The sequence below is a fragment of the Notolepis coatsorum genome (genome assembly GCF_963971535.1).
Source record: "Notolepis coatsorum genome assembly, chromosome: 9".
NCBI lineage: Eukaryota > Metazoa > Chordata > Actinopteri > Aulopiformes > Paralepididae > Notolepis > Notolepis coatsorum.
Genome location: NC_140173.1, coordinates 71,952,733 through 71,977,160, shown reverse-complemented (window position 1 = coordinate 71,977,160; position 24,428 = coordinate 71,952,733). Strand labels below are relative to the sequence as shown.

The 24,428-nt window shown below is 42.7% G+C and overlaps 2 protein-coding genes across 3 annotated transcripts in view; one reads left to right on the top strand and one right to left on the bottom strand.

Annotated features, from left to right (window-relative positions):
• vrk2 (VRK serine/threonine kinase 2) overlaps positions 1-5,181 on the top strand; it is a 94,708-nt gene extending 89,527 nt beyond the window's left edge. The window contains exons 12-14 of the mRNA XM_084321058.1: positions 1,379-1,495; positions 3,100-3,228; positions 4,694-5,181. Of these exons, the coding sequence (XP_084177184.1) occupies positions 1,379-1,495; positions 3,100-3,228; positions 4,694-4,912 (465 nt within the window). The 3' untranslated portion in view covers positions 4,913-5,181. The remainder of the gene's footprint in view (positions 1-1,378; positions 1,496-3,099; positions 3,229-4,693) is intronic.
• Positions 5,182-5,336: 155 nt separating this feature from the next.
• fancl (FA complementation group L) overlaps positions 5,337-24,428 on the bottom strand; it is a 108,092-nt gene continuing 89,000 nt past the window's right edge. For both annotated transcript variants that reach the window (XM_084321060.1, XM_084321061.1), the window contains one exon: positions 5,337-6,058. In XM_084321060.1, the coding sequence (XP_084177186.1) occupies positions 6,023-6,058 (36 nt within the window). In that variant the 3' untranslated portion in view covers positions 5,337-6,022. The remainder of the gene's footprint in view (positions 6,059-24,428) is intronic.

Genomic DNA, 24,428 nt, shown 5'->3' with positions numbered 1-24,428 from the left:
TTGTGTAAAAGTCAAACCTGGTGAGAAGGGGGACTGTAGCGAGGGGAGAGTGGGTCGAGACTGTAGCGGGGGAGGGTTAACCTACTCCTGACCCACAGCGGAGAATGTTAGCCCAGCGGTTAGAAGGGGTCTCGGAGCAGAAGAGGAGTTGTGGTGATTCTAGTGGAGGACAGCTAACTTAGTGTGCCACGGAGACCAAGTGGTTAACAAGAAGGTTAGCAAGAAGGTCCTTGGTTCGATTCCTGCCACGTAGTCAGGTTGCCAGGTACCCAGGTGGGGTATCTCCCGGGCCTTTCTGTGTGGAGTTTGCATGGTCTCCCCTTGTGCTCGCAAGGGTTTCCCCTCCAGAAAGGGAGATAAACCCAATGGAAAAACCTGCAGAACAGATCGCTAACACTATAGCGACAGCGTCCCTGACGAAGACGGGGGGCGGGGGGTGGGATGGGTCAAGCACAGAGGCATTTCATCGGATGGATGTGTGTTCCTGTGTGTCGCCCATCTTTTTGTTGCTGCATGACAAATAAAGACCTTCTTCTTCTAACTTGACCCCCCCCCCCCAAAAAAAAGATTTAAACCAAAAAACAGCCCTATCTGAGGGAAGCTGATTACACACACTTTACACAACACTTTTGCGCAAGGGGCAGGAGGATCAACCTCGTGTCTACAATTACGCTCTTCTTTCCCTCTCCCTCTCTCTTTCCATATCGCGCTGGAGTGCCGGCCAGTTTGACCTGTAGTTAAACAGAAGTGGCCATTTACCCGCCGCTTTCCGAGAGAGAGAGAGAGAGAGAGAGAGAGAGACACACGAGTAAATGTCGCGGGAGGTGAAGGCCACCGAGCGGCCGCTGTTCTCTCCCGGCGGCTCGTCACTATCACACGGCTGCATCGTCCCGCGGACGGCTGGTATTATTCAATTATTTCGGGGCAAAAGCTGCGCGGAAGCAAAATGGGTCAGTAACTGGGTCATCTCGACAAAACGCCCATTAAGTTCACAAATCAAGTTGTTATTGTGGAATTCATCGTTTCCACATTTAGCTGTTGCCGAAAACAAAAGCAACGTTTATGTATATGGATGTGCATACAAAGTAGGCTACTGAAGAGAGAGGACATGCATCTCTTTTATTATTTTAACTATTCTTGTTACTGAAGCGCAGAGCAAGTACATATTCACTCCGTTAGTTGTCGGTTGTTAGTTAGCTGCTGCGCACAGAAATGCCTCGGCTCTCTAGGGGCCACAGGTCTCGCCCTGCAGCGGCTGAAAGTTGAGGTCAAGTGAGTGTGTTCATGCCAATTGGCTGGGTGGGGGTGGCAGTGGGTGTGGCTTATCGGGAAAAGGTTGCAGCTATCTCAAATGTGCCGCATGTTTACTTCTCTGCAGAAAGCAGGCCAGGCCAGAGGGGCCTCCGAGCCAGCGGTCATGGACCTGGAGGAGAGGAGGCCCACCCCGGTCCCAGCCTGCAACATAAGAGGACCACCCTTATATAAGCCTGAGCTGGTAGGACGGGGCTGCAACTAACCACTATTTTGAAACGATTAATCAGATAAAAATAATAATTGAATGCAAAAAAAACAAGACGTTATTCCTCGTCTTGTACAACGCTCTTTCAAACGACTTGCAAATTGACGCTTATAAAACAAAGGAAACGTAAATGTATGCTATACATCAAGAGTACAAAAAATACACAAACTAAGGCTGTTCACACTACAGGCAAAATAGGCCCAAATCAATCACATGGAATCTGATCTTTTCAACTCTGATTTGGGCCACTTTCATATGTGGCCCTAAATCAGATACAGGTGTGGTTGGATGTGATGGACGTTATCATGTCTGGGTGGATGGATGACGTTAACATGTCTGGGTGGATGGATGACGTTAACATGTCTGGGTGGATGGATGATGTTAACATGTCTGGTTGGATGGATGATGTTAACATGTCTGGGTGGATGGATGTTAACATGTCTGGGTGGATGGATGATGTTAACATGTCTGGGTGGATGATGTTAACATGTCTGGGTGGATGGATGTTAACATGTCTGGGTGGATGACGTTAACATGTCTGGATGGATGATGTTAACATGTCTGGGTGGATGGATGTTAACATGTCTGGATGGATGGATGACGTTAACATGTCTGGGTGGATGATGTTAACATGTCTGGGTGGATGGATGTTAACATGTCTGGATGGATGGATGACGTTAACATGTCTGGATGGATGATGTTAACATGTCTGGGTGGATGGATGTTAACATGTCTGGGTGGATGGATGACGTTAACATGTCTGGATGGATGATGTTAACATGTCTGGGTGGATGGATGTTAACATGTCTGGATGGATGGATGACGTTAACATGTCTGGGTGGATGGATGATGTTAACATGTCTGGGTGGATGGATGATGTTAACATGTCTGGGTGGATGGATGATGTTAACATGTCTGGGTGGATGGATGATGTTAACATGTCTGGGTGGATGGATGATGTTAACATGTCTGGGTGGATGGATGTTAACATGTCTGGGTGGATGGATGATGTTAACATGTCTGGGTGGATGGATGGATGTTAACATGTCTGGGTGGATGGATGTTAACATGTCTGGGTGGATGGATGATGTTAACATGTCTGGGTGGATGGATGATGTTAACATGTCTGGGTGGATGGATGTTAACATGTCTGGATGGATGTTAACATGTCTGGGTGGATGGATGATGTTAACATGTCTGGGTGGATGGATGATGTTAACATGTCTGGGTGGATGGATGACGTTAACATGTCTGGGTGGATGGATGCTGTTAACATGTCTGGGTGGATGGATGACGTTAACATGTCTGGGTGGATGGATGGATGTTAACATGTCTGGGTGGATGGATGACATTAACATGTCTGGGTGGATGGATGTTAACATGTCTGGGTGGATGGATGATGTTAACATGTCTGGGTGGATGGATGACGTTAACATGTCTGGGTGGATGGATGACGTTAACATGTCTGGGTGGATGGATGTTAACATGTCTGGGTGGATGGATGAGGTTAACATGTCTGGGTGGATGGATGACGTTTCCAGTTCATGCACCTTGGACAGATCTTGTGTTTCTCTCCACAGAAGCCAGGCAGAGCTCCAGGGTCATCAAAGCCCAAGCCTGTGTCCATGGAGGTGGATGATGATAATGATGAAGATGATGATGATGATGAGTGGGAGGAGACTAAACCCAAACCAGTGCCAGTGCACAACGTAAGACCTCCCATAACTAGACCAGCCTGGACGAGTAAAGATAGCATTCGATGGGATAGATATCGCTTAGTGCTCTGAGCAAGGCACTAACACTGCCAGGGTTAGGGGTTCAATTCCCACCGGGGCCACCCATACTGGAAAAAATGTATTCAGTCATTGAATTGCAAAGCGCTTTGAGGAGCATTAGAAAAGCACTGCCAAAAATAAACAACATACACGTCCTGTTCAATCCACAATAGAGCTTTTGAATGCTGTCATACATATACTGACTCTGGTGTGGCTGTACCAGTCTATTAAGCACAAACCATGTACCATTCAGTTAAGCACAAACAGTGTACCGTTCAGTTAAGCAGACAGTGTACCGTTCAGTTAACCTTCCACCTGTGCGGTCCGTTACCGGCGGACCGCAAATGACATCACATCATAAATCATTCTCTCTAGACTGTATGACAATGTTCGTATTTTTTCCCCCAAATGTATCCAACAGTAAACATCCTAACCATGTCACAACAGCAGTCAGTGTATATTATCAGCAATACGTTTGTTTACCAATATATTAAAGTGTTATTAATGAAATATGAGTTTAGGAATTGTATTAAAAAGATCGCGAATTTCGACCAGAAAGAAATGCGAGCAGCCATTTTGCTGTAGTCATTATGATGAAGGAAAGACAGGGCTTTCAATGAGCGTTGAGATTTCGAAAAACTACATCTCCTAGGGTACTCCAGCTTTCTAGAATCAAATGACTTCCTGATTATTCTTTATTTCTTGGGATTATATACCACAAAACTGAATGTTATTGGCATATTTTGGAGCGTAGTTAGTGTGTCTCCCTTCTGTGAACATTTAGCAACAATCGGCATTGCAAACTGATTCAAGATGGCGGATCTTTATGCACGCCTGGTGATACTAAATCCAAATTGAACTAGAGTAGATTTGGCCCGATCCATAGATGTGCAACATCGCTATAATAAGGTAATTTATAGGCCTCATTCTATATTCTATAATAATATTTCAAATTGCATGGGTCCGGATGGCAGAATTCACTACTGTATCTACAAAACCTTCGGTTTAATCATCTTCCCTTTATTCATTTCCTTAGATTCTTTATACATGAGATCTCAATAAGGTACTGAACGAGCTCAGTGGCAGTTTCTTATGTCTGGTCATTTCTAGCATGGTGTTATTCACTGTCAAAGATGCAAAGAAAAATAATTCAATAATTCATATTCGCCTTTGTTTCATCACAATTTAAGCAAGCCTAGTAATAGACACAATATTTCTGACACTGGGAATAGATTCAATTAGGTCCATAGATGTCCCGAAGTGGAGCAATCTTCCATTTACTTAGGTATGTATTTTAGGCGGATTTTCAGAAAATAGGGCTCCGGGCTTAAGAGGTTAAGCACAGACACAGTGTACCGTTCAGTTAAGCTCAAACACAGTGCTCTCTGTCCTCATGCAGAAGGCGGGCAAATCCGAGATGGCTGTCAGAAGGTCATCCCGAGTAAAACCTCAACCTATGGAGGTCGATGATGAAGAAGACGACGATGAAGAAGATAACACAGAGGAGGAAGAGGCTAGACCCAAACCCATAGCGGCGTGCTACATCAGGGGGCCTCCTATAGGCCCCAGACCCCAGCAGGCGGTGAGGTCCAGACGCAAGACCAGCCAGGCTCCATGAATATAGACCAGCCAGGCTCCATGCATATATACAACATGTCTTTTATTCACTCTCAGACTGTTATCTACTGCCGCCTGTATGTGACACAATACAAATTAACGCTACAAAGTCTGTGCCCAAGGACGTATTTTATTAGCAAGAACTATTCTGTCCACTAATAAGGTGTTCTCTTATGACTTGTGTCCCCAAGAATGTAAAAGAAAAACAACCAAAAGAACATTTGTAAATACATAAACAGTATTTGATTGGTATTAAATCTATCTAATGTATGTAATGTATTCTAATGTAATTTGTATGGAACATAGTTCCATGAACAATAATTCAGGTCACTGGCAGTTGAGCGCACATGTCTGAATGAACAAACTCTCCAACAGAAAACTAAACGGTCCATCGTGAAAACGAGGGATGACAATGTCTCCGTGGCAACAAGGAGACAGGAGGTCCAACGGCGACTCCGCCCAGTCAGTCTAAGACACGCAAATCAGGAATCGGGTGACATCAGGAATCAAAGACAAAAGGACCACAGGGGTCGTTACGGTCACCTGGAGGAAGCAACGCACGAGGATGACTACTGGGAGGATTCTGACCGTTACCCAAATGGACAGCGGCAGGGTGATAACAGACAGCGGCAGGGTGATAACAGACAGCGGCAGGGTGATAACGGACAGTGGCAGGGTGATAACAGACAGTGGCAGGGTGATAACAGACAGTGGCAGGGTGATAACAGACAGTGGCAGGGTGATAACAGACAGTGGCAGGGTGATAACATACAGTGGCAGGGTGATAACGGACAGTGGCAGGGTGATAACGGACAGGGTGATAACGGTCATCAAGGTCAGCCACACTATGACCTCCATGGCACCAGTGACATCAGGTACAGCAGCACAGGTGAGTGGGAAGAGTCTCTTAACGGCCTAGAAGAGGAACTCGGTCTCACATGGAAACCTGGCTGGAATGTAGGACTCTACTGCTCTGCCTTTATGCTCTTGGGCCTCTTCTTGGTCGCTCTAGTTGCCTTGAGGTAGTTGCGTGTGATTGGTGCTCTTGTTTCTCCACCCAATCAGAGAGCCTCCGTGGAGTCAGGTTCTCGTCGTGTGGGGAGGAGACTTCTCAGGATTTCTGCACTGCCATTTTCACAGTGATGGGCTGAAATACAAAGCAAATAAATAAACAATGTTCATATGTTTTATTATATATATTTTGAAAGGGCTGTCAATAATATTAACATGTTAATGTTTGAGTGATTTTAAAACCTTAACGTAAAAAAAGGATAGTATGTGGTACCTTGCTGCAGTAAGGACAGTAGTGTGTGTGTGGTACCTTGCTGCAGTAAGGACAGTAGTGTGTGTGTGGTACCTTACTGCAGTAAGGACAGTAGTGAGTGTGGTACCTTGCTGCAGTAAGAACAGTAGTGAGTGTGGTACCTTGCTGCAGTAAGGACAGTAGTGAGTGTGGTACCTTGCTGCAGTAAGGACAGTAGTGTGTGGTACCTTGCTGTAGTAAGAACAGTAGTGAGTGTGGTACCTTGCTGCAGTAAAAACAGTAGTGAGTGTGGTACCTTGCTGTAGTAAGAACAGTAGTGTGTGGTACCTTGCTGCAGTAAAAACAGTAGTGAGTGTGGTACCTTGCTGTAGTAAGGACAGTAGTGTGTGGTACCTTGCTGCAGTAAGAACAGTAGTGAGTGTGGTACCTTGCTGCAGTAAGGACAGTAGTGTGTGTGGTACCTTACTGCAGTAAGAACAGTAGTGAGTGTGGTACCTTACTGCAGTAAGGACAGTAGTGAGTGTGGTACCTTACTGCAGTAAGAAAAGTAGTGAGTGTGGTACCTTACTGCAGTAAGAACAGTAGTGAGTGTGGTACCTTGCTGCAGTAAGAACAGTAGTGAGTGTGGTACCTTACTGCAGTAAGAACAGTAGTGAGTGTGGTACCTTACTGCAGTAAGAACAGTAGTGAGTGTGGTACCTTGCTGCAGTAAGGACAGTAGTGTGTGTGGTACCTTGCTGCAGTAAGAACAGTAGTGAGTGTGGTACCTTACTGCAGTAAGAACAGTAGTGAGTGTGGTACCTTACTGCAGTAAGAACAGTAGTGAGTGTGGTACCTTACTGCAGTAAGAACAGTAGTGAGTGTGTGGTACCTTGCTGTAGTAAGAACAGTAGTGAGTGTGGTACCTTGCAGTAAGAACAGTAGTGAGTGTGGTACCTTGCTGTTGTAAGAACAGTAGTGAGTGTGGTACCTTACTGCAGTAAGAACATTAGTTGTTCAGTGGTGCCTACGGGAGACTGCAATTCAAAACTGGCCCCTGTAAATGTCCTAACCCAACCCCCTCCAATGTACAGTCATTTACCTAGTATGGTTTTGTCAACAGTCCAATGTACAATTTTGCTTGTTTGTACAGTGTCTCCCCCCCCCCCCCCCAATGTAAATTACCCAGTATGGTTGACAATATCCCAATGTACCCAACCCCCCCCCACACAACCTCCTCCAATGTACAGTTTCTACGTCGAATGTATATACTCCCTTTTCTTGACTCCTTCTGTATCACAAACAGTACTGTATTTGCAAATCTGGTATGTCATAAATGTATAGATGTAGCAGTACTGAATATCTGTATGTCATGTATGTCATATATGTCCTGATGAATTGAAAATGGGGGACCCTGATGTAAACAAGACGAAAGTCTTTCTCTGGTCTGCATCCCCTTAACAATTGTGTGTATTGAGCTGTACTGTATTGTACCCATTCTGCAATCTGTTAATAAAGTTTTCAATCAATCAATCAATCAAGTGTGGTACCTTGCTGTAGTAAGTAGGGATGCACCGATATGAAAATTTGCCACAGATACCGATTGTTCAACTAACACAATCGGCCGATACCGATATTTGTGGCAAAATAATTTTTTTAAATATTTTTTAAATATAAATATTTTTTGTAATATTTTTTTTTGTAATATATATATATATATTTTTATGAAACTACTGTATATTTCTCTTACAAATTGTGCTCACCGATATGAACATAGGCCTCTTTACTTACTTAAAAAAAGGAAACATCAAGAAATAGCACTATCTCTCTCCCAGTATGTTCTGCAGGGCTGCAGCTAGATACTAGTTCTCCCAGCATGGTCTACCTGCTGGGCTGCAGCGAGATACTATTGTCTCAACCAATGACATTTTGATTGACAGTCGATTCTGCCAATTACGTCACACACCGCTTGCACCCGCCTCTGCTGTTACCACCAATCGGCAAGCGTATTGCATTTTTTACTCCTGCTTTTGTCTGCCATTGATTTTGACGAGAGGTTTTCTAGAACAACAACACGGCGCGGCCGACGTTTAGCTTTTAGCTCCGCAGGATGACTTAAATGAGGCATAATGATTTTACTGCAACTAATGTTATAATAAAACAAAGCCTTTCTATACATGTGTCTGATTGAAAACGTTATTAACAGATTGCAGAATGGGTAAAGCTCAGGGCTCTGTGAGCAACGGAAGGAACTGAGCTAGTATCAACGCTTGCTACGTTCGGGTAAATAATATGCTGATGTTATGAACGTGTAACACTAACTATATAATGTTAATGCCACAAAACGAATGCCTTGTTAATCATAAGTAGTAACTTTGATGCAGTAGCTTGTGTGTGTGGGCCGGGGGCGGCGTTGTGCAGGTAGGTCGCGAGTGAACTTTTTTTTGTCGACGCTACACAAATTGATGGATATTTATCGGCTACTGCCATCGGCACATTCGAGCTTATCGGCCGATAGGCCGATTGCAGTCAACAAGGCACTTATCGGCCGATACCGATACCCGACCGATACATCGGTGCACCCCTAGTAGTAAGAACAGTAGTGAGTGTGGTACCTTGCTACAGTAAGAACAGTAGTGATAGTGGTACCTTGCTGCAGTAAAAACAGCAGTGAGTGTGGTGCCTTGCTGTAGTAAGAACAGTAGTGAGTGTGGTACCTTGCTGCAGTAAGAACAGTAGTGAGTGTGGTACCTTGCTGCAGTAAGGACAGTAGTGAGTGTGGTACCTTGCTGCAGTAAGAACAGTAGTGAGTGTGGTACCTTGCTGCAGTAAGGACAGTAGTGAGTGTGGTTAACCGGCATCAACATGGACGGTCGCATTTTACCCAGCTCCCGTAACCAACGCAACAGATCAACAACAAAAAAGTATTTTGCGCATTTTCTACTTTCCCTCCTGTAGATTATGGACTTGTACCTGAATTCACAACTCAAGCAACAACTCCAGACAGAAGAGGAGGGTAGCGAAAACGCAAATCAGCAGTCCCATTGCGACTTCTACTTGTTAACGGGCATGGAGAGGAAACATCCAGCCTTCGGAGCCACGACTATCCACACAGTACTTACTGCGAATCCGGAACGAAAGAAATTACCCCCGACAGGCAAGTGTAATAAGAGATCAATGTTTTTATTATATCTGCTCATGTCGGGTGACATACATGACACGGAACCAGAGACTACAGTTAGATCTGCTGACCCAAGAAGCGGCAGCCAGCGTCGCCAGCACAACAGATCAACTGCTACCCACACAGACGGCGGCTAACGACATGATCAACGGCAACATTCCTCCTCTACCACCTCTGCAAAAGAACCCACGAGAGGCCACAGCGAGAGGGAAGGAACCGGGGTTCATAACCGAGGCGCCCAGCACGTCGCGGGGACAAAACAGCGAGGCATCGCTCCTCACACCGGCGCCGGAGATCAACAGCATCCACGCAATTGACGCTTCAGCCAGCAGTTGCACCAGCCGACCAGCAAGCGGCGACATACCCTCACCGAAGCCCCAGTAGACTTGGAGAGCGGCGCGGATCACCAAGGACCCGACGATTAGCTCGGCTGGCCCCGCCATGCCAGCTAGTCTACCCGGGCCGGGGCCAGGACAAAAGGCACCCCCCCTCCCCCACAACGGAGTACTAACAGACACATCTGTAAACAACCAGCCCCCCCCCCCCACATCGCGGGCTTTCACACAGAGGATTACAGACTCCAGCAAAGGACAAAGGATCACCCCCTCCGCCCCTCCCCACTCACGGCACAAACAGCAACAACGCCCCCCCTCCCCCCACCACAGGACAGGACACAAATGAACAGAGTTACCTCAAGTGTGACGACATCAATCTGATTACCAGCAAAAATGGACTTCACATACCGTAATTCCTCTAATAGTAACCCCGGCTTGTATTTGTTTCAACTGTAGCAGATACCAGGCTTGTATTAGGAGGAGGCATGTATAAGAGAGAGGCCTATATTTCTCATTTTCAAACAGATCATAATGAATAAATCAACATTTTGTGTCAGTTTGAACCCAGTCAAATGTACTGGGTTCATTTATTGAAACCAAGTACTGTATGAAATACGGTAGTAAACAGTGCAATTACAGGTGGTCAAAAAAAGTTAAATAAAGTAAAATAGTGCAATCACAATACTGGTATAATAATAATAACTTCGTTTTATACAATTCTGAGGTAGGCTTACTCTCTTGGTAAACATTAACACCATACCATTATATGGTATTTACTGCACAGCCAGGCCAGCATATAACAACAATAACAAAATATATTGCCTATGGTAAATCGGTTGAGGGAAATACCGTAATTCCTCTAATATACATGAAACCCGGCTTGTATTAGGAGGCCGGCTTATAATTGCTTAGCTCAACAGCGCACCCGGTCATTAACTCTTTCAGTGCCACGCCTGATTTTCCGTTTTACCGCTTGAATGCCACCATCGGCGCCAATGTTAACGTTAATATCGCCTAATCTATGTTTTAAATTATGGCTATGTGTCTAATCTGCCCATCGCATTATCAAAGACTATTTTCCAGTCAGTGCTGTGAAGGCAGATTGTTTTTTTATCGCGTCGTTTCCGTTTCAGAGCAGTTAGAAAAGCCCCCGTTTTGATATAAAAAACAGCTCATTCTGGAGCATTCTATGAAAATCGTCTTTTAGTGGAATATTCCACAACGTTGATATTCGTCTGCCTTTTTATGAATCGTTTTCAAATAAACGCTAGATGATCAATATTATACGTGCACGCAAGCACATTACGGCCGCGCACTGATAATCGCTCCGTTGATTTCCTCACAGACTTTTACAGTGAAACCGAAAGAAGACATTTCACAAAACAGCTTATAACTTCATCAAACTTACTCCGATTATCCTACCACTGATAACATAGAGTCCTTACCTGACATCAGATGGTATCCAACTGGTATATTCCAATTCCTGATCACCATTCGAAAAAATCGATACGTGTATGGATCCAACGCGACACTGTAGATCTCCATGATCCGCGGGGATCTGAGGCTCCAGAATGAACTGTGGTAACCCCGGCTGGATCAGTGAACTGGAAAATGTGGAGTACCGGATTTTTTCCCCCATTCATTTTCATTGAGTCCATTCCAAAATCACTTATGTCATCTGGGAGACGACAGGGGGCGCTTTTTTCCACAGTGATCACCGGCGCAGCTCGGCTATACTCGGGTAGGCTCGGGTGATGCAATAATTTTTCAGATCGCAAAAATTAAAAATAATTCCGAGAAATCTCGTGAGTGGCACGCAACCACCTATAAAAAAACCAGAGAAATCTCGTGAGTGGCACTGAAAGAGTTAATAGAAACCCGGTTTTTAATTGAATACCGGTTACTATTAGAGGAATTACGGTATTCCATCTTAATACAAATAGCCTGAGACCTAAACTGGCTGAAATCAAACAGTTGTTTTTAAACGGTAAGGCTAACATATTGTGTTTCACAGAAACAAAATTAGACTCATCTGTACAGGATCCAGAGATTGAAATTGAAAACTACTCAATAGTCAGGAGGGATAGGAACCAGTATGGAGGTGGCGTCTGTGTGTATATACACAAGGATACCAAATACATCAACCGTACTGACCTTAACCATGATGAAATTGAAACTGTTTGGATTGAAATCTTATTAGACAGGGCGAAACCAGTACTAGTAGGCACAATCTATAGACCACCAGAACAGAGTGGCTTTTATGACACTGTGGTATAATTGTGGTATAATATAATGTTCTCATGTAAATATATTCCCCTCCCCTGTATCCCCTACCTGTGCCCCCCCCCCCCCCCCTCTCTGTGGAATAAGACATTCCCCTCCCCTCTCCCCAAACCTGTATCCCCCCCCCCCATTTGACCTATCAAATGGGACCACACCCCCCCCCTTGTTTAACTATATAGGGCTCCTCCCGACCACAATCCAGGTCTTCTTACCTGGGTCATTTCAGCTGATCACCTGGGGGAAGCCCTCAGCCATTCTCTCTATGTATTCTATCTGTTTGGTTAATAAACCTTGTTATTATCCAAACCTCCGTTGACTGAGAACATTCTTCATCAGGATATCCACAAATATCCCACAATTGGCGTCTACGAACTTGTGACGGACTTTTTTGCGTCCTCCCGGCATGCTGTATTGTTTCAGCTATACAGAGAAAAGTGAGTATAATAGATGGTCGACCAAAAATGTATGGCAAGGAATTAAAACCTTCCCGCTTTTCTCTGTGCCAGGTGAATATTACAGAATGTTGTCAAATATTGAGATCATGGCTGAGTAAGAATAATGTGCATTAATATATCTGATCTGTATTGAGAATCGTTACCAGGGCAACACATGCACCTGGGTCCTTATCAGGCGGTTCTGAGAGGATGGGTTATATGTGCTATTCCCGAAAGTTTAGGCACAAAGGTTGAAGTGCTATTCCTGGTCGAGTTGGAGCCGACCAAAAGCTAAGGCACACAATAAAAGGTTGTTGGATTGCTAACCCAAGTCTAGCTGATGCAGACTAAAATATAGGCAACAAAAGAAGATACGTGAGCTTATTATGATGTGATATCCTTGGAAAACGCTACTCTGTTGGAACCTATTCTGTGATTCCTCTGCAAAGAGGCGGGAAGTTAGGACCGAGAAGCTGATGGAATCATAATTAGAATTACCAGAGTAACGTCATAATATTCATTGTTTCAACCTCAAACTAAGCCCACAATCTCTTCCATTCCTGAAAACGATGTATTCGGATTAAATTAACCAATTAATCATACAGACAGCGGGAAGCTGATTACGCGATGTCCCGGTGTAGTACGCCATACTACACTAAACGGGACATTAGTCGCGAGTTGAAGAGACAGAGAGTATGATTAAACGGTATATTCACATCTAATATATCGCTGGTAAATTTCGAAGTCAGGTTCGGTCGTTATGACTTTAATAACGATGTATAGGTATATCAAGGGATAAATGCCTTGTCGCAGCAGAGTGCTGGTCGACTAAACGAACAGTCAGATATACACACACGTTAACTTTTATGTATTTTCGTTTGTTTGTCTGTTTAAAGTCTCGTTTGTACGTGCACAGTATGCCGACTGATATCGCGCCGAGCATTGAGAGACGAGTTAACATTATGGGAATAACATTGGGGTACAACTCGCGCGACATGCAACGTCCGGTTGGAAATTATAGTTTATCGTTTCTATTTGTTTACGTCTCACTATGCACAAGTGACGTTCATTCGGTTACAAAACGCTGGTTTTAAGTAAATTCCAGGCTATTGAGAGCTCGCGGAACTAGTACTGCAGGATTGCAAAGCGTTATTTCCGAGGCGAATGGGAACGCATGAACGTCGCTTGGAGCAATGACGTCATACGGTGTGCGCCATGAAGTTATGATTTTATATGAAACTATCCATGGGCGAACGTAACTATCCATGGGCGAACGTAAGGTTTAATATGCCCGAGGCCGAGGGTATATGAAATCCACGCATAGTATGTTTTAAGGGGAGACACTGCAGGTGAATAGGGTAAAAAAATTAACTAATAGATATCACAATGAAACTTCCCCAGTTGATTACTTATATTAAGACAAGACTTTTTTGTATTACACGTTTTCTGAAATTGTATGTTTAAATATGCAAGTGAGGCATGATCTACTTAAATATGCACTAATTTGCATATAATTCCAGGACAGAAATCTGAACATTGGATAAAGCCATTTTCAAACTTATAGTTTCATTTTGTTGACATATTAGAGCCAAAGGTTATTACAGAGGGGATTTTGGATATCTCTTTTTATCACTCCATAAATCAGAAAATACTCCATTCAGTCCATTTTTATGGTAAAATTCCATATTTCGCCATGTTTTTAGGAATAAAATGTGATATAAATCAGGGTATGAATGCGATATCAACAAACCCTTCTGTAAATACCTTCAGAACATAGATATGAATAGAACTGGAAGGTTTGGTGTATGTGAGTGCTACTGAAGTGGAGATTTCTGGCTCAGAGTATGAGGAAAAACTCTTAAAACTCATTTTTGGGAAAACGCCTTCAAAGTTCTGTATTGTAAAATGCCATACTTTTTTTTTTTAAACAGATATTTACAAACACAATACCTAATCAAACCATTAGTAATAGACAACCTAAACACATGCCTGATAACTGAATAATAATAATAATGATGTTATTGAACTGAACAGAACTACACACAGGCTACAAACAGTGTAGTACAGTGTAGTACCCCCTAATAGGCAAAAAATATTTGAATAGATATCACTATGAAACTTTCCCAATTTGTTATGTACATATAAACTAAGAAAAAATATATTGCAAGTTTTCTGAAATTTATGTTTATATATGCAAATGTGGCACTTCCCCATTAAATATGTGCACATTTATGGATGCAATAAGGCAAAATGATGTAAAATAAACAACTAAATATGTGTTATTGACGTTTTATTGTCACTAGTTTCATAGAAGACATGTTTAGGAAGCAAAATAGGCAGATGAAGGCAGATTGTTTTTTTATCGCGTCGTTTCCGTTTCAGAGCAGTTAGAAAAGCCCCCGTTTTGATATAAAAAACAGCTCATTCTGGAGCATTCTATGAAAATCGTCTTTTAGTGGAATATTCCACAACGTTGATATTCGTCTGCCTTTTTATGAATCGTTTTCAAATAAACGCTAGATGATCAATATTATACGTGCACGCAAGCACATTACGGCCGCGCACTGATAATCGCTCCGTTGATTTCCTCACAGACTTTTACAGTGAAACCGAAAGAAGACATTTCACAAAACAGCTTATAACTTCATCAAACTTACTCCGATTATCCTACCACTGATAACATAGAGTCCTTACCTGACATCAGATGGTATCCAACTGGTATATTCCAATTCCTGATCACCATTCGAAAAAATCGATACGTGTATGGATCCAACGCGACACTGTAGATCTCCATGATCCGCGGGGATCTGAGGCTCCAGAATGAACTGTGGTAACCCCGGCTGGATCAGTGAACTGGAAAATGTGGAGTACCGGATTTTTTTCCCCATTCATTTTCATTGAGTCCATTCCAAAATCACTTATGTCATCTGGGAGACGACAGGGGGCGCTTTTTTCCACAGTGATCACCGGCGCAGCTCGGCTATACTCGGGTAGGCTCGGGTGATGCAATAATTTTTCAGATCGCAAAAATAAAAAATAATTCAGAGAAATCTCGTGAGTGGCACGCAACCACCTATAAAAAAACCAGAGAAATCTCGTGAGTGGCACTGAAAGAGTTAATAGAAACCCGGTTTTTAATTGAATACCGGTTACTATTAGAGGAATTACGGTATTCCATCTTAATACAAATAGCCTGAGACCTAAACTGGCTGAAATCAAACAGTTGTTTTTAAACGGTAAGGCTAACATATTGTGTTTCACAGAAACAAAATTAGACTCATCTGTACAGGATCCAGAGATTGAAATTGAAAACTACTCAATAGTCAGGAGGGATAGGAACCAGTATGGAGGTGGCGTCTGTGTGTATATACACAAGGATACCAAATACATCAACCGTACTGACCTTAACCATGATGAAATTGAAACTGTTTGGATTGAAATCTTATTAGACAGGGCGAAACCAGTACTAGTAGGCACAATCTATAGACCACCAGAACAGAGTGGCTTTTATGACACTGTGGTATAATTGTGGTATAATATAATGTTCTCATGTAAATATATTCCCCTCCCCTGTATCCCCTACCTGTGCCCCCCCCCCCCTCTCTGTGGAATAAGACATTCCCCTCCCCTCTCCCCAAACCTGTATCCCCCCCCCCCATTTGACCTATCAAATGGGACCACACCCCCCCCCTTGTTTAACTATATAGGGCTCCTCCCGACCACAATCCAGGTCTTCTTACCTGGGTCATTTCAGCTGATCACCTGGGGGAAGCCCTCAGCCATTCTCTCTATGTATTCTATCTGTTTGGTTAATAAACCTTGTTATTATCCAAACCTCCGTTGACTGAGAACATTCTTCATCAGGATATCCACAAATATCCCACAATTGGCGTCTACGAACTTGTGACGGACTTTTTTGCGTCCTCCCGGCATGCTGTATTGTTTCAGCTATACAGAGAAAAGTGAGTATAATAGATGGTCGACCAAAAATGTATGGCAAGGAATTAAAACCTTCCCGCTTTTCTCTGTGCCAGGTGAATATTACAGAATGTTGTCAAATATTGAGATCATGGCTGAGTAAGAATAATGTGCATTAATATATCTGATCTGTATTGAGAATCGTTACCAGGGCAACACATGCACCTGGGTCCTTATCAGGCGGTTCTGAGAGGATGGGTTATATGTGCTATTCCCGAAAGTTTAGGCACAAAGGTTGAAGTGCTATTCCTGGTCGAGTTGGAGCCGACCAAAAGCTAAGGCACACAATAAAAGGTTGTTGGATTGCTAACCCAAGTCTAGCTGATGCAGACTAAAATATAGGCAACAAAAGAAGATACGTGAGCTTATTATGATGTGATATCCTTGGAAAACGCTACTCTGTTGGAACCTATTCTGTGATTCCTCTGCAAAGAGGCGGGAAGTTAGGACCGAGAAGCTGATGGAATCATAATTAGAATTACCAGAGTAACGTCATAATATTCATTGTTTCAACCTCAAACTAAGCCCACAATCTCTTCCATTCCTGAAAACGATGTATTCGGATTAAATTAACCAATTAATCATACAGACAGCGGGAAGCTGATTACGCGATGTCCCGGTGTAGTACGCCATACTACACTAAACGGGACATTAGTCGCGAGTTGAAGAGACCGAGAGTATGATTAAACGGTATATTCACATCTAATATATCGCTGGTAAATTTCGAAGTCAGGTTCGGTCGTTATGACTTTAATAACGATGTATAGGTATATCAAGGGATAAATGCCTTGTCGCAGCAGAGTGCTGGTCGACTAAACGAACAGTCAGATATACACACACGTTAACTTTTATGTATTTTCGTTTGTTTGTCTGTTTAAAGTCTCGTTTGTACGTGCACAGTATGCCGACTGATATCGCGCCGAGCATTGAGAGACGAGTTAACATTATGGGAATGACATTGGGGTACAAACTCGCGCGACATGCAACGTCCGGTTGGAAATTATAGTTTATCGTTTCTATTTGTTTACGTCTCACTATGCACAAGTGACGTTCATTCGGTTACAAAACGCTGGTTTTAAGTAAATTCCAGGCTATTGAGAGCTCGCGGAACTAGTACTGCAGGATTGCAAAGCGTTATTTCCGAGGCGAATGGGAACGCATGAACGTCGCTTGGAGCAATGACGTCATACGGTGTGCGCCATGAAGTTATGATTTTATATGAAACTATCCATGGGCGAACGTAACTATCCATGGGCGAACGTAAGGTTTAATATGCCCGAGGCCGAGGGTATATGAAATCCACGCATAGTATATGTTTTAAGGGGAGACACTGCAGGTGAATAGGGTAAAAAAATTAACTAATAGATATCACAATGAAACTTCCCCAGTTGATTACTTATATTAAGACAAGACTTTTTTGTATTACACGTTTTCTGAAATTGTATGTTTAAATATGCAAGTGAGGCATGATCTACTTAAATATGCACTAATTTGCATATAATTCCAGGACAGAAATCTGAACATTGGATAAAGCCATTTTCAAACTTATAGTTTCATTTTGTTGACATATTAGAGCCAAAGGTTATTACAGAGGGGATTTTGGATATCTCTTTTTATCACTCCATAAATCAGAAAATACTCCATTCAGTCCATTTTTATGGTAAAATTCCATATTTCGCCATGTTTTTAGGAATAAAATGTGATATAAATCAGGGTATGAATGCGATATCAACAAACCCTTCTGTAAATACCTTCAGAACATAGATATGAATAGAACTGGAAGGTTTGGTGTATGTGAGTGCTACTGAAGTGGAGATTTCTGGCTCAGAGTATGAGGAAAAACTCTTAAAACTCATTTTTGGGAAAACGCCTTCAAAGTTCTGTATTGTAAAATGCCATACTTTTTTTTTTTAAACAGATATTTACAAACACAATACCTAATCAAACCATTAGTAATAGACAACCTAAACACATGCCTGATAACTGAATAATAATAATAATGATGTTATTGAACTGAACAGAACTACACACAGGCTACAAACAGTGTAGTACAGTGTAGTACCCCCTAATAGGCAAAAAATATTTGAATAGATATCACTATGAAACTTTCCCAATTTGTTATGTACATATAAACTAAGAAAAAATATATTGCAAGTTTTCTGAAATTTATGTTTATATATGCAAATGTGGCACTTCCCCATTAAATATGTGCACATTTATGGATGCAATAAGGCAAAATGATGTAAAATAAACAACTAAATATGTGTTATTGACGTTTTATTGTCACTAGTTTCATAGAAGACATGTTTAGGAAGCAAAATATAACAATCTCAAAATCAACAAAAAAAGTATATTTGACTATTCACCTGCAGTGTCTCGCCTTAATTGTATGTGTAAATACACGCTGCAAGGGGGTAATATAATATGGTTATTCAATAACTGAACTGAACTGTGAGGATCCAACGTGAACACGGCAGCTTTTTCCGGTGAGTATGAAAGAGAACCAGATAGATGCATGACATAACTATCTTCTCATTGCAGTAAATTACAGCTATCCCATATCGCTTGAGTGATTGTTTTTCATTACTGTACACGTTATAAGTTACAGAAAGCTAAACTCAATGCCTGTTTCAGATGTGTAAATGTATCTGTAGACGCGCAGGCAGGCTCGCTCCTCATAAATGGGTTTCTATATCTTAGAAATGTGCACAAGGCTAGTGATAAGGCAAACATGCTATGTTTATTCAACAAATCATTTCTATTTTAATAAAACAGTGTATGTTTTAATTCCCACATTTTGATACTGGGAAAATCATGCATCATAAACTGAACACAACACAATTTATGAGTAACACACTTACTCCCAGTATAAGATGAAGACTAGATGATGTGTGTTTGAACTCAAAATCAAAGAAAACACACTCAAAAATGGTCTTAGAGGAGTGGGAAAATTAACATGTTTTTTGTGTTTACAGGAGAGGCAGACTGAGTTAACTCTAAATTGAATTACAAAGCAGTGTTTAAACACTCACTCAAACCAGCTGAGGACAATGTGGAGTTGAAAGACAATGCAAATGCCTAGAGAGGACTCTGACCAGGGACTCAACTTAGTATCTCCACTATACTTAGTATAGTAGGAAGTATCGCTTTAGATGCAGATTTTCTCTTTGTTACCACGAGACTCAACCGAAGATGGTGTAGAGTTGAGAGACAATCGATTGACCATTTAAAACAAATCTGCATCCAAACACCCACATGTAAATTTCTTTTACAGGAACGCCAACGATAACAGACGCTATTCAGAGTGGGCACTTGAAACCCACAGGGTATGGCGTGAGGGAGACAAAGCAATGCAAATGCCTGCACTCTGACCACAGGCTTGGTGGACTCACCTAACAATGGATAACAACAGAGAACCACTTATTCAACATGAATCAGAGACAAATGATGAATTTGCAGTCATGAAAGTCTACCTAATTCCCATACTAACAAAATAACTAACCGGTGTTTTCATCATCTATTTTCAAGAAGGCACACGAATTAGAGATATAATTTCTGAATGAAACCAGACAAAGTAGAAGTGCCCGAGATGAAAGATTAATGATGAAAACAACTTCACTTGAAATCTCCTCCTTCTATTCTCTGCTTATAACCAATAACATGCATGACTATTCTTTTAACAAACTAATACATTTCCATGACTGCAAAATATCAACCACCAAAATTGGAGCACAATTATCTAAATGTACAAAGTATACACGTACATTGATCATTTAGCTGACACTTTTATCCAAAAGCGACTCACAGGTTCTGTATGATAGGACATCAAAAAGGGCACAACTCTATCAGCTGAGTAACAATGGTCATCAAAGTGTTGAGTGCTACAGTGTAGGTTAGTTTATTAGGACAAATGCATGACAGTAAGGTTAGCTAGGGTTAGATTTATTTATATCAGTTGAAAGCAGGATAATCATTTACACAATGATTATCAAAATGCACAAGGTGTATTAGAGGTAATTAAATTAATGCTACTTAAGAGTAGACGAGAAAATGAATGGATGTATTTCATGCAAAATTAACTGGCTACCTAGAATTTATGTTTTCCCCATGCAAAATTATGACGAGCCACACTGAGACGTGAAGAACAACCGAGAAGTCATGGCGAGGTAAGTATCTTGAAGAAGCACACACCATCGTACGCGGCCTGAGGTAAGGTCAACTTCAATTTGACATCACAGATTATAAAGATAAAAAGAAATGTTTCTGATTCCATGCAAAGATCGGATCCAAACGATATCAAATGCATGATGGTACTACACACTGAATTGAATTAATCCCAAAATGATTTTCCTCTTTAGCAGAAAGGCGTTGAATCATTTATGTGAGGAGGTTTTCTAAGGCAATTTTATCATCCTCAGATCATATTGGTGAGAGGACACGACAAGTGAGAAGGAGTGAGACGACGCGTGACCTGAACCACGAACGACGGCAGGACCAGGCAGAGAGGAACACAACCCAGTGACCTGAGCAACCCACGACAACATAGGACCACCAGGGACGCCGCCAAGGAGCTGCGGACACAACCAGGACGACGACAGCAACCGTGGGAGAGCCGCCATCCAACCCAGCCCACACAACACAGACGTCCCCAAAGGAAGGGGAGCAGAGACAGAAAGGACGACATGCAGCCTCACCCCGGCGGCCCGCGGCAGACCCGATGACAAGATTGCCATCCGTGTGAGAGAGAGCGTCCTACTGACTAGTCACTACATCAAGTGGTACCGCAATGACGAGGAGAGGACAGCGAAACCAGCACAACACATTCAAAAACGCCCTGACCACCATGTCTCTAGGCCTGATGGGGACCAAGCGTGAGCACAGTGGCGGATGTGTGGTGGTGATGGAAAGCAGCACAGGCTCCAGGAAAAGAGTCTGCAAGGCCACTATAGTTGACCGCCCCACTGCTACAGGTGACCCTTGACAGGAAATGAACGGCGACCAGTGAATGTTCCCGACTGCATAGTCAAGAAGAGACATCATCGTCAACCTGTGGACCAAGAGACTTCTGAACACACATTATCCACAATCCACAAATATCCCACAACACACTTGATGGGTGTTTAGCTGGGGTGGAGGGGGTAGAATTCTTATTGGGGACTGGAACACGGATATGCTGCGTAAAGCAGCACCCGTCTTCAAGGCCATCAGTAGATTTTCTGATCTGCACGGTTTCAGCCAGCTAATCACTAGGGGTGGGAATCACCAGTTTAATCACGATACGATACGATATCGATTCTTTGGACAACGATACGATATTATCCGATATCACACAGTCTGCCACGATACGATACGATTCGATTCAGGTGCCTGCGATCGATATGAGACGATATTATGTGCCACTTTTAATACAATCAGTAACATTTAAATCAACAAAAAAAAAGGCAATGGAAATATCATGACATTTTTATTTTTGAGCTCTTCCAGACATTTAAATGAAAAACAATCTATTGTTTTTAATACAAATAGACCTCCTGTTCACTGTTTTTGGTTAATTTCTTTTTTTTCTCTATTAATATCATATTCACTGTCACAGAGCTGTATTTTTGGCTGGAAAAGCATATTGGGAGTCCCAAGGTGCAGTACCGGCCAGATCCTGTTAGTGGGGCTATCCCCGAGAATGCACCCTCCCAGTCCACACTTCTCTCTGCCTATGGCTCTGGGTTAGCTTGTTAGCTCACGCTAAAGTAACGTTATCTTCGATCTTTAACGCGACATGGGCATAATGGAGTGACGAGGATTGCAAAGCAGGTTAGATGCATTGGACCCGTTGTGGAATAAAACAGCAGGGACATGTTTTGGGTCACAGAATAGGCACACTAGTCTTGCTCTATTGGCGCTCTAGACGCTACTGATGTTAAACGGAGTTTGAGTTTCACAACACTGGGCGCGGGGCGATGACGTCGCCGTCGCCGGATTTTCAAAATAAGAGTATCGCAATATGAAATCGATCTTTTTACGTGGCATCGATCCTATTTGATTATTGATAATAGATCGATATATCGATCTGGATCGATGTATCGTCCCACCCCTACTAATCACCCAACCCACAAGGGTATGTGATTCGACACAAACCACCATTGACCTCATTTTGACCTCTGACAAGTCAATGATCTCCAATAAAGGGGTGATAGCATGCGGGTTAAGTGATCATTATATGATTTTCTGTACCCGCAAAAAGCTAAAACAGAAGGCCGGCTGTCACAAAACAGTCACATCTAGAGACCTCAAAACTTACTCTAGAGAGGCCTTTAACCTAGAACTGGGGAGCTTGGACTGGTCAGATGAACTCAGTGGTACACAGGTTGAAGAAACATGGCTTGGATTCAAAACCAAATTCACAGCAATACTCAACAACATGGCACCCATAAGAACCACCAGGGTTAAAAATCGCGCTGAGCCATGGATGCACACTGAAATACTGGCCGCTATGAAAACCAGAGACAAAAAATGCTCGGAACTTCATAAAAGTCAGACAAAGCTTTCCAAAAGCTCAAACAGTGAACTCCAAGCCCACGTGGTTGAACTAAAAATTCAAAGAAACAGACTAAGAAATGACGTAAACACCATGATCAGAACCGCAAAAAGAAATTTCATCAACGACAAAACTGAGGAAAACAAAAACAAACCCGCAAACTTTGGAAATTACTCTAATCAACTAGGCTGCAGTAAAAAACTTAAAACCAGATTCTCAAACATAAACATAAAGACGGACAACACGCTCATCACAGACAAGCTGGATGTAGCCAATTACTTAAACATCTTCTTCACAAACATAGCCACAACACTGGTAAACAAACTACCCTCCCACTCAGGGCATTATGGGGTAGAACACATAGTAGCATACTACAAAAACCTAGGGGTCCACAAAGACGACTTCAAACTTGAAATGGTAACAACCGATGAGGTACTCAAAAAATTGAGCGCCCTCCAACCTAACAAGGCCACTGGCCATGACAACATCCCCTCCAAATTCCTCAGAGACGCAGCAGCCGCCATCACCCCAGTCATCACACACATAATAAACCTCTCTATAAAACAGGGGCACGTCCCCAAGGACTTCAAAATTGCGAGAGTGACCCCTCTGCACAAAAAGGGCAGCAAATTAGACCCAGGCAACTACCGCCCTGTTTCTATTCTTACCTCCATCTCGAAAGTCATGGAGAAAATAGTCTACGAACAGGTCGAAAAGTACCTGGCGGAAAGAAATCTAATCTACGAATTCCAATCTGGCTTCAGAACGTCCCACTCCACTGACACATGCCTCCTCTATTTGAACGACCACATCAAACAAGAGGTGGACGCGGGCAAATACTGCGGCATGGTCATGCTGGACCTACAAAAGGCCTTCGACACTGTCAATCACTCCATTCTAATGGACAAGCTAAAAGCAATTGGTTTTGATAGCTTATCAGTGAGCTGGATGCAATCCTACCTGGAGGGGAAAGAACAGATGGTAGAGGTAAACGGTACTCTATCCCCCCCCCCTCACAGTGAGCTGTGGTGTTCCACAAGGAAGCATACTAGGACCGCTACTCTTCCTAATTTATGCAAATGACATGTCGTCAGCCTGTGACTGCAACTTGTTCCTGTTTGCGGACGACTCAGCCCTGCTGGTCTCTGACAAGAACAAGTTGCAGGTTGAAAAAACCCTCAGCTCGGAATTAGGCAAAATCTGCATATGGCTCGCTGATAACAAACTATCATTACACATGGGCAAAACAGAGTCCATTCTCTTCGGTTCAAATAACAAACTCAGCAAGACCGACGGCTTCTCAGTTACAGTGGGTGACAATATTGTCACAAGGAAAGACGAAATTACCTACCTGGGTTCCATCCTAGAGGCAAATCTTTCCTGTGACAAAATGGCATCCAATGTAATAAAGCAGGAGCACTCATTCAAGGGTACTATGACTATGCGTGCACCTCATGGTACCAAAGCACCTCAAAGGCGCTTAAAACAAAATTACAAACATCACAAAACAAACTGGTCAGACTACTACTTG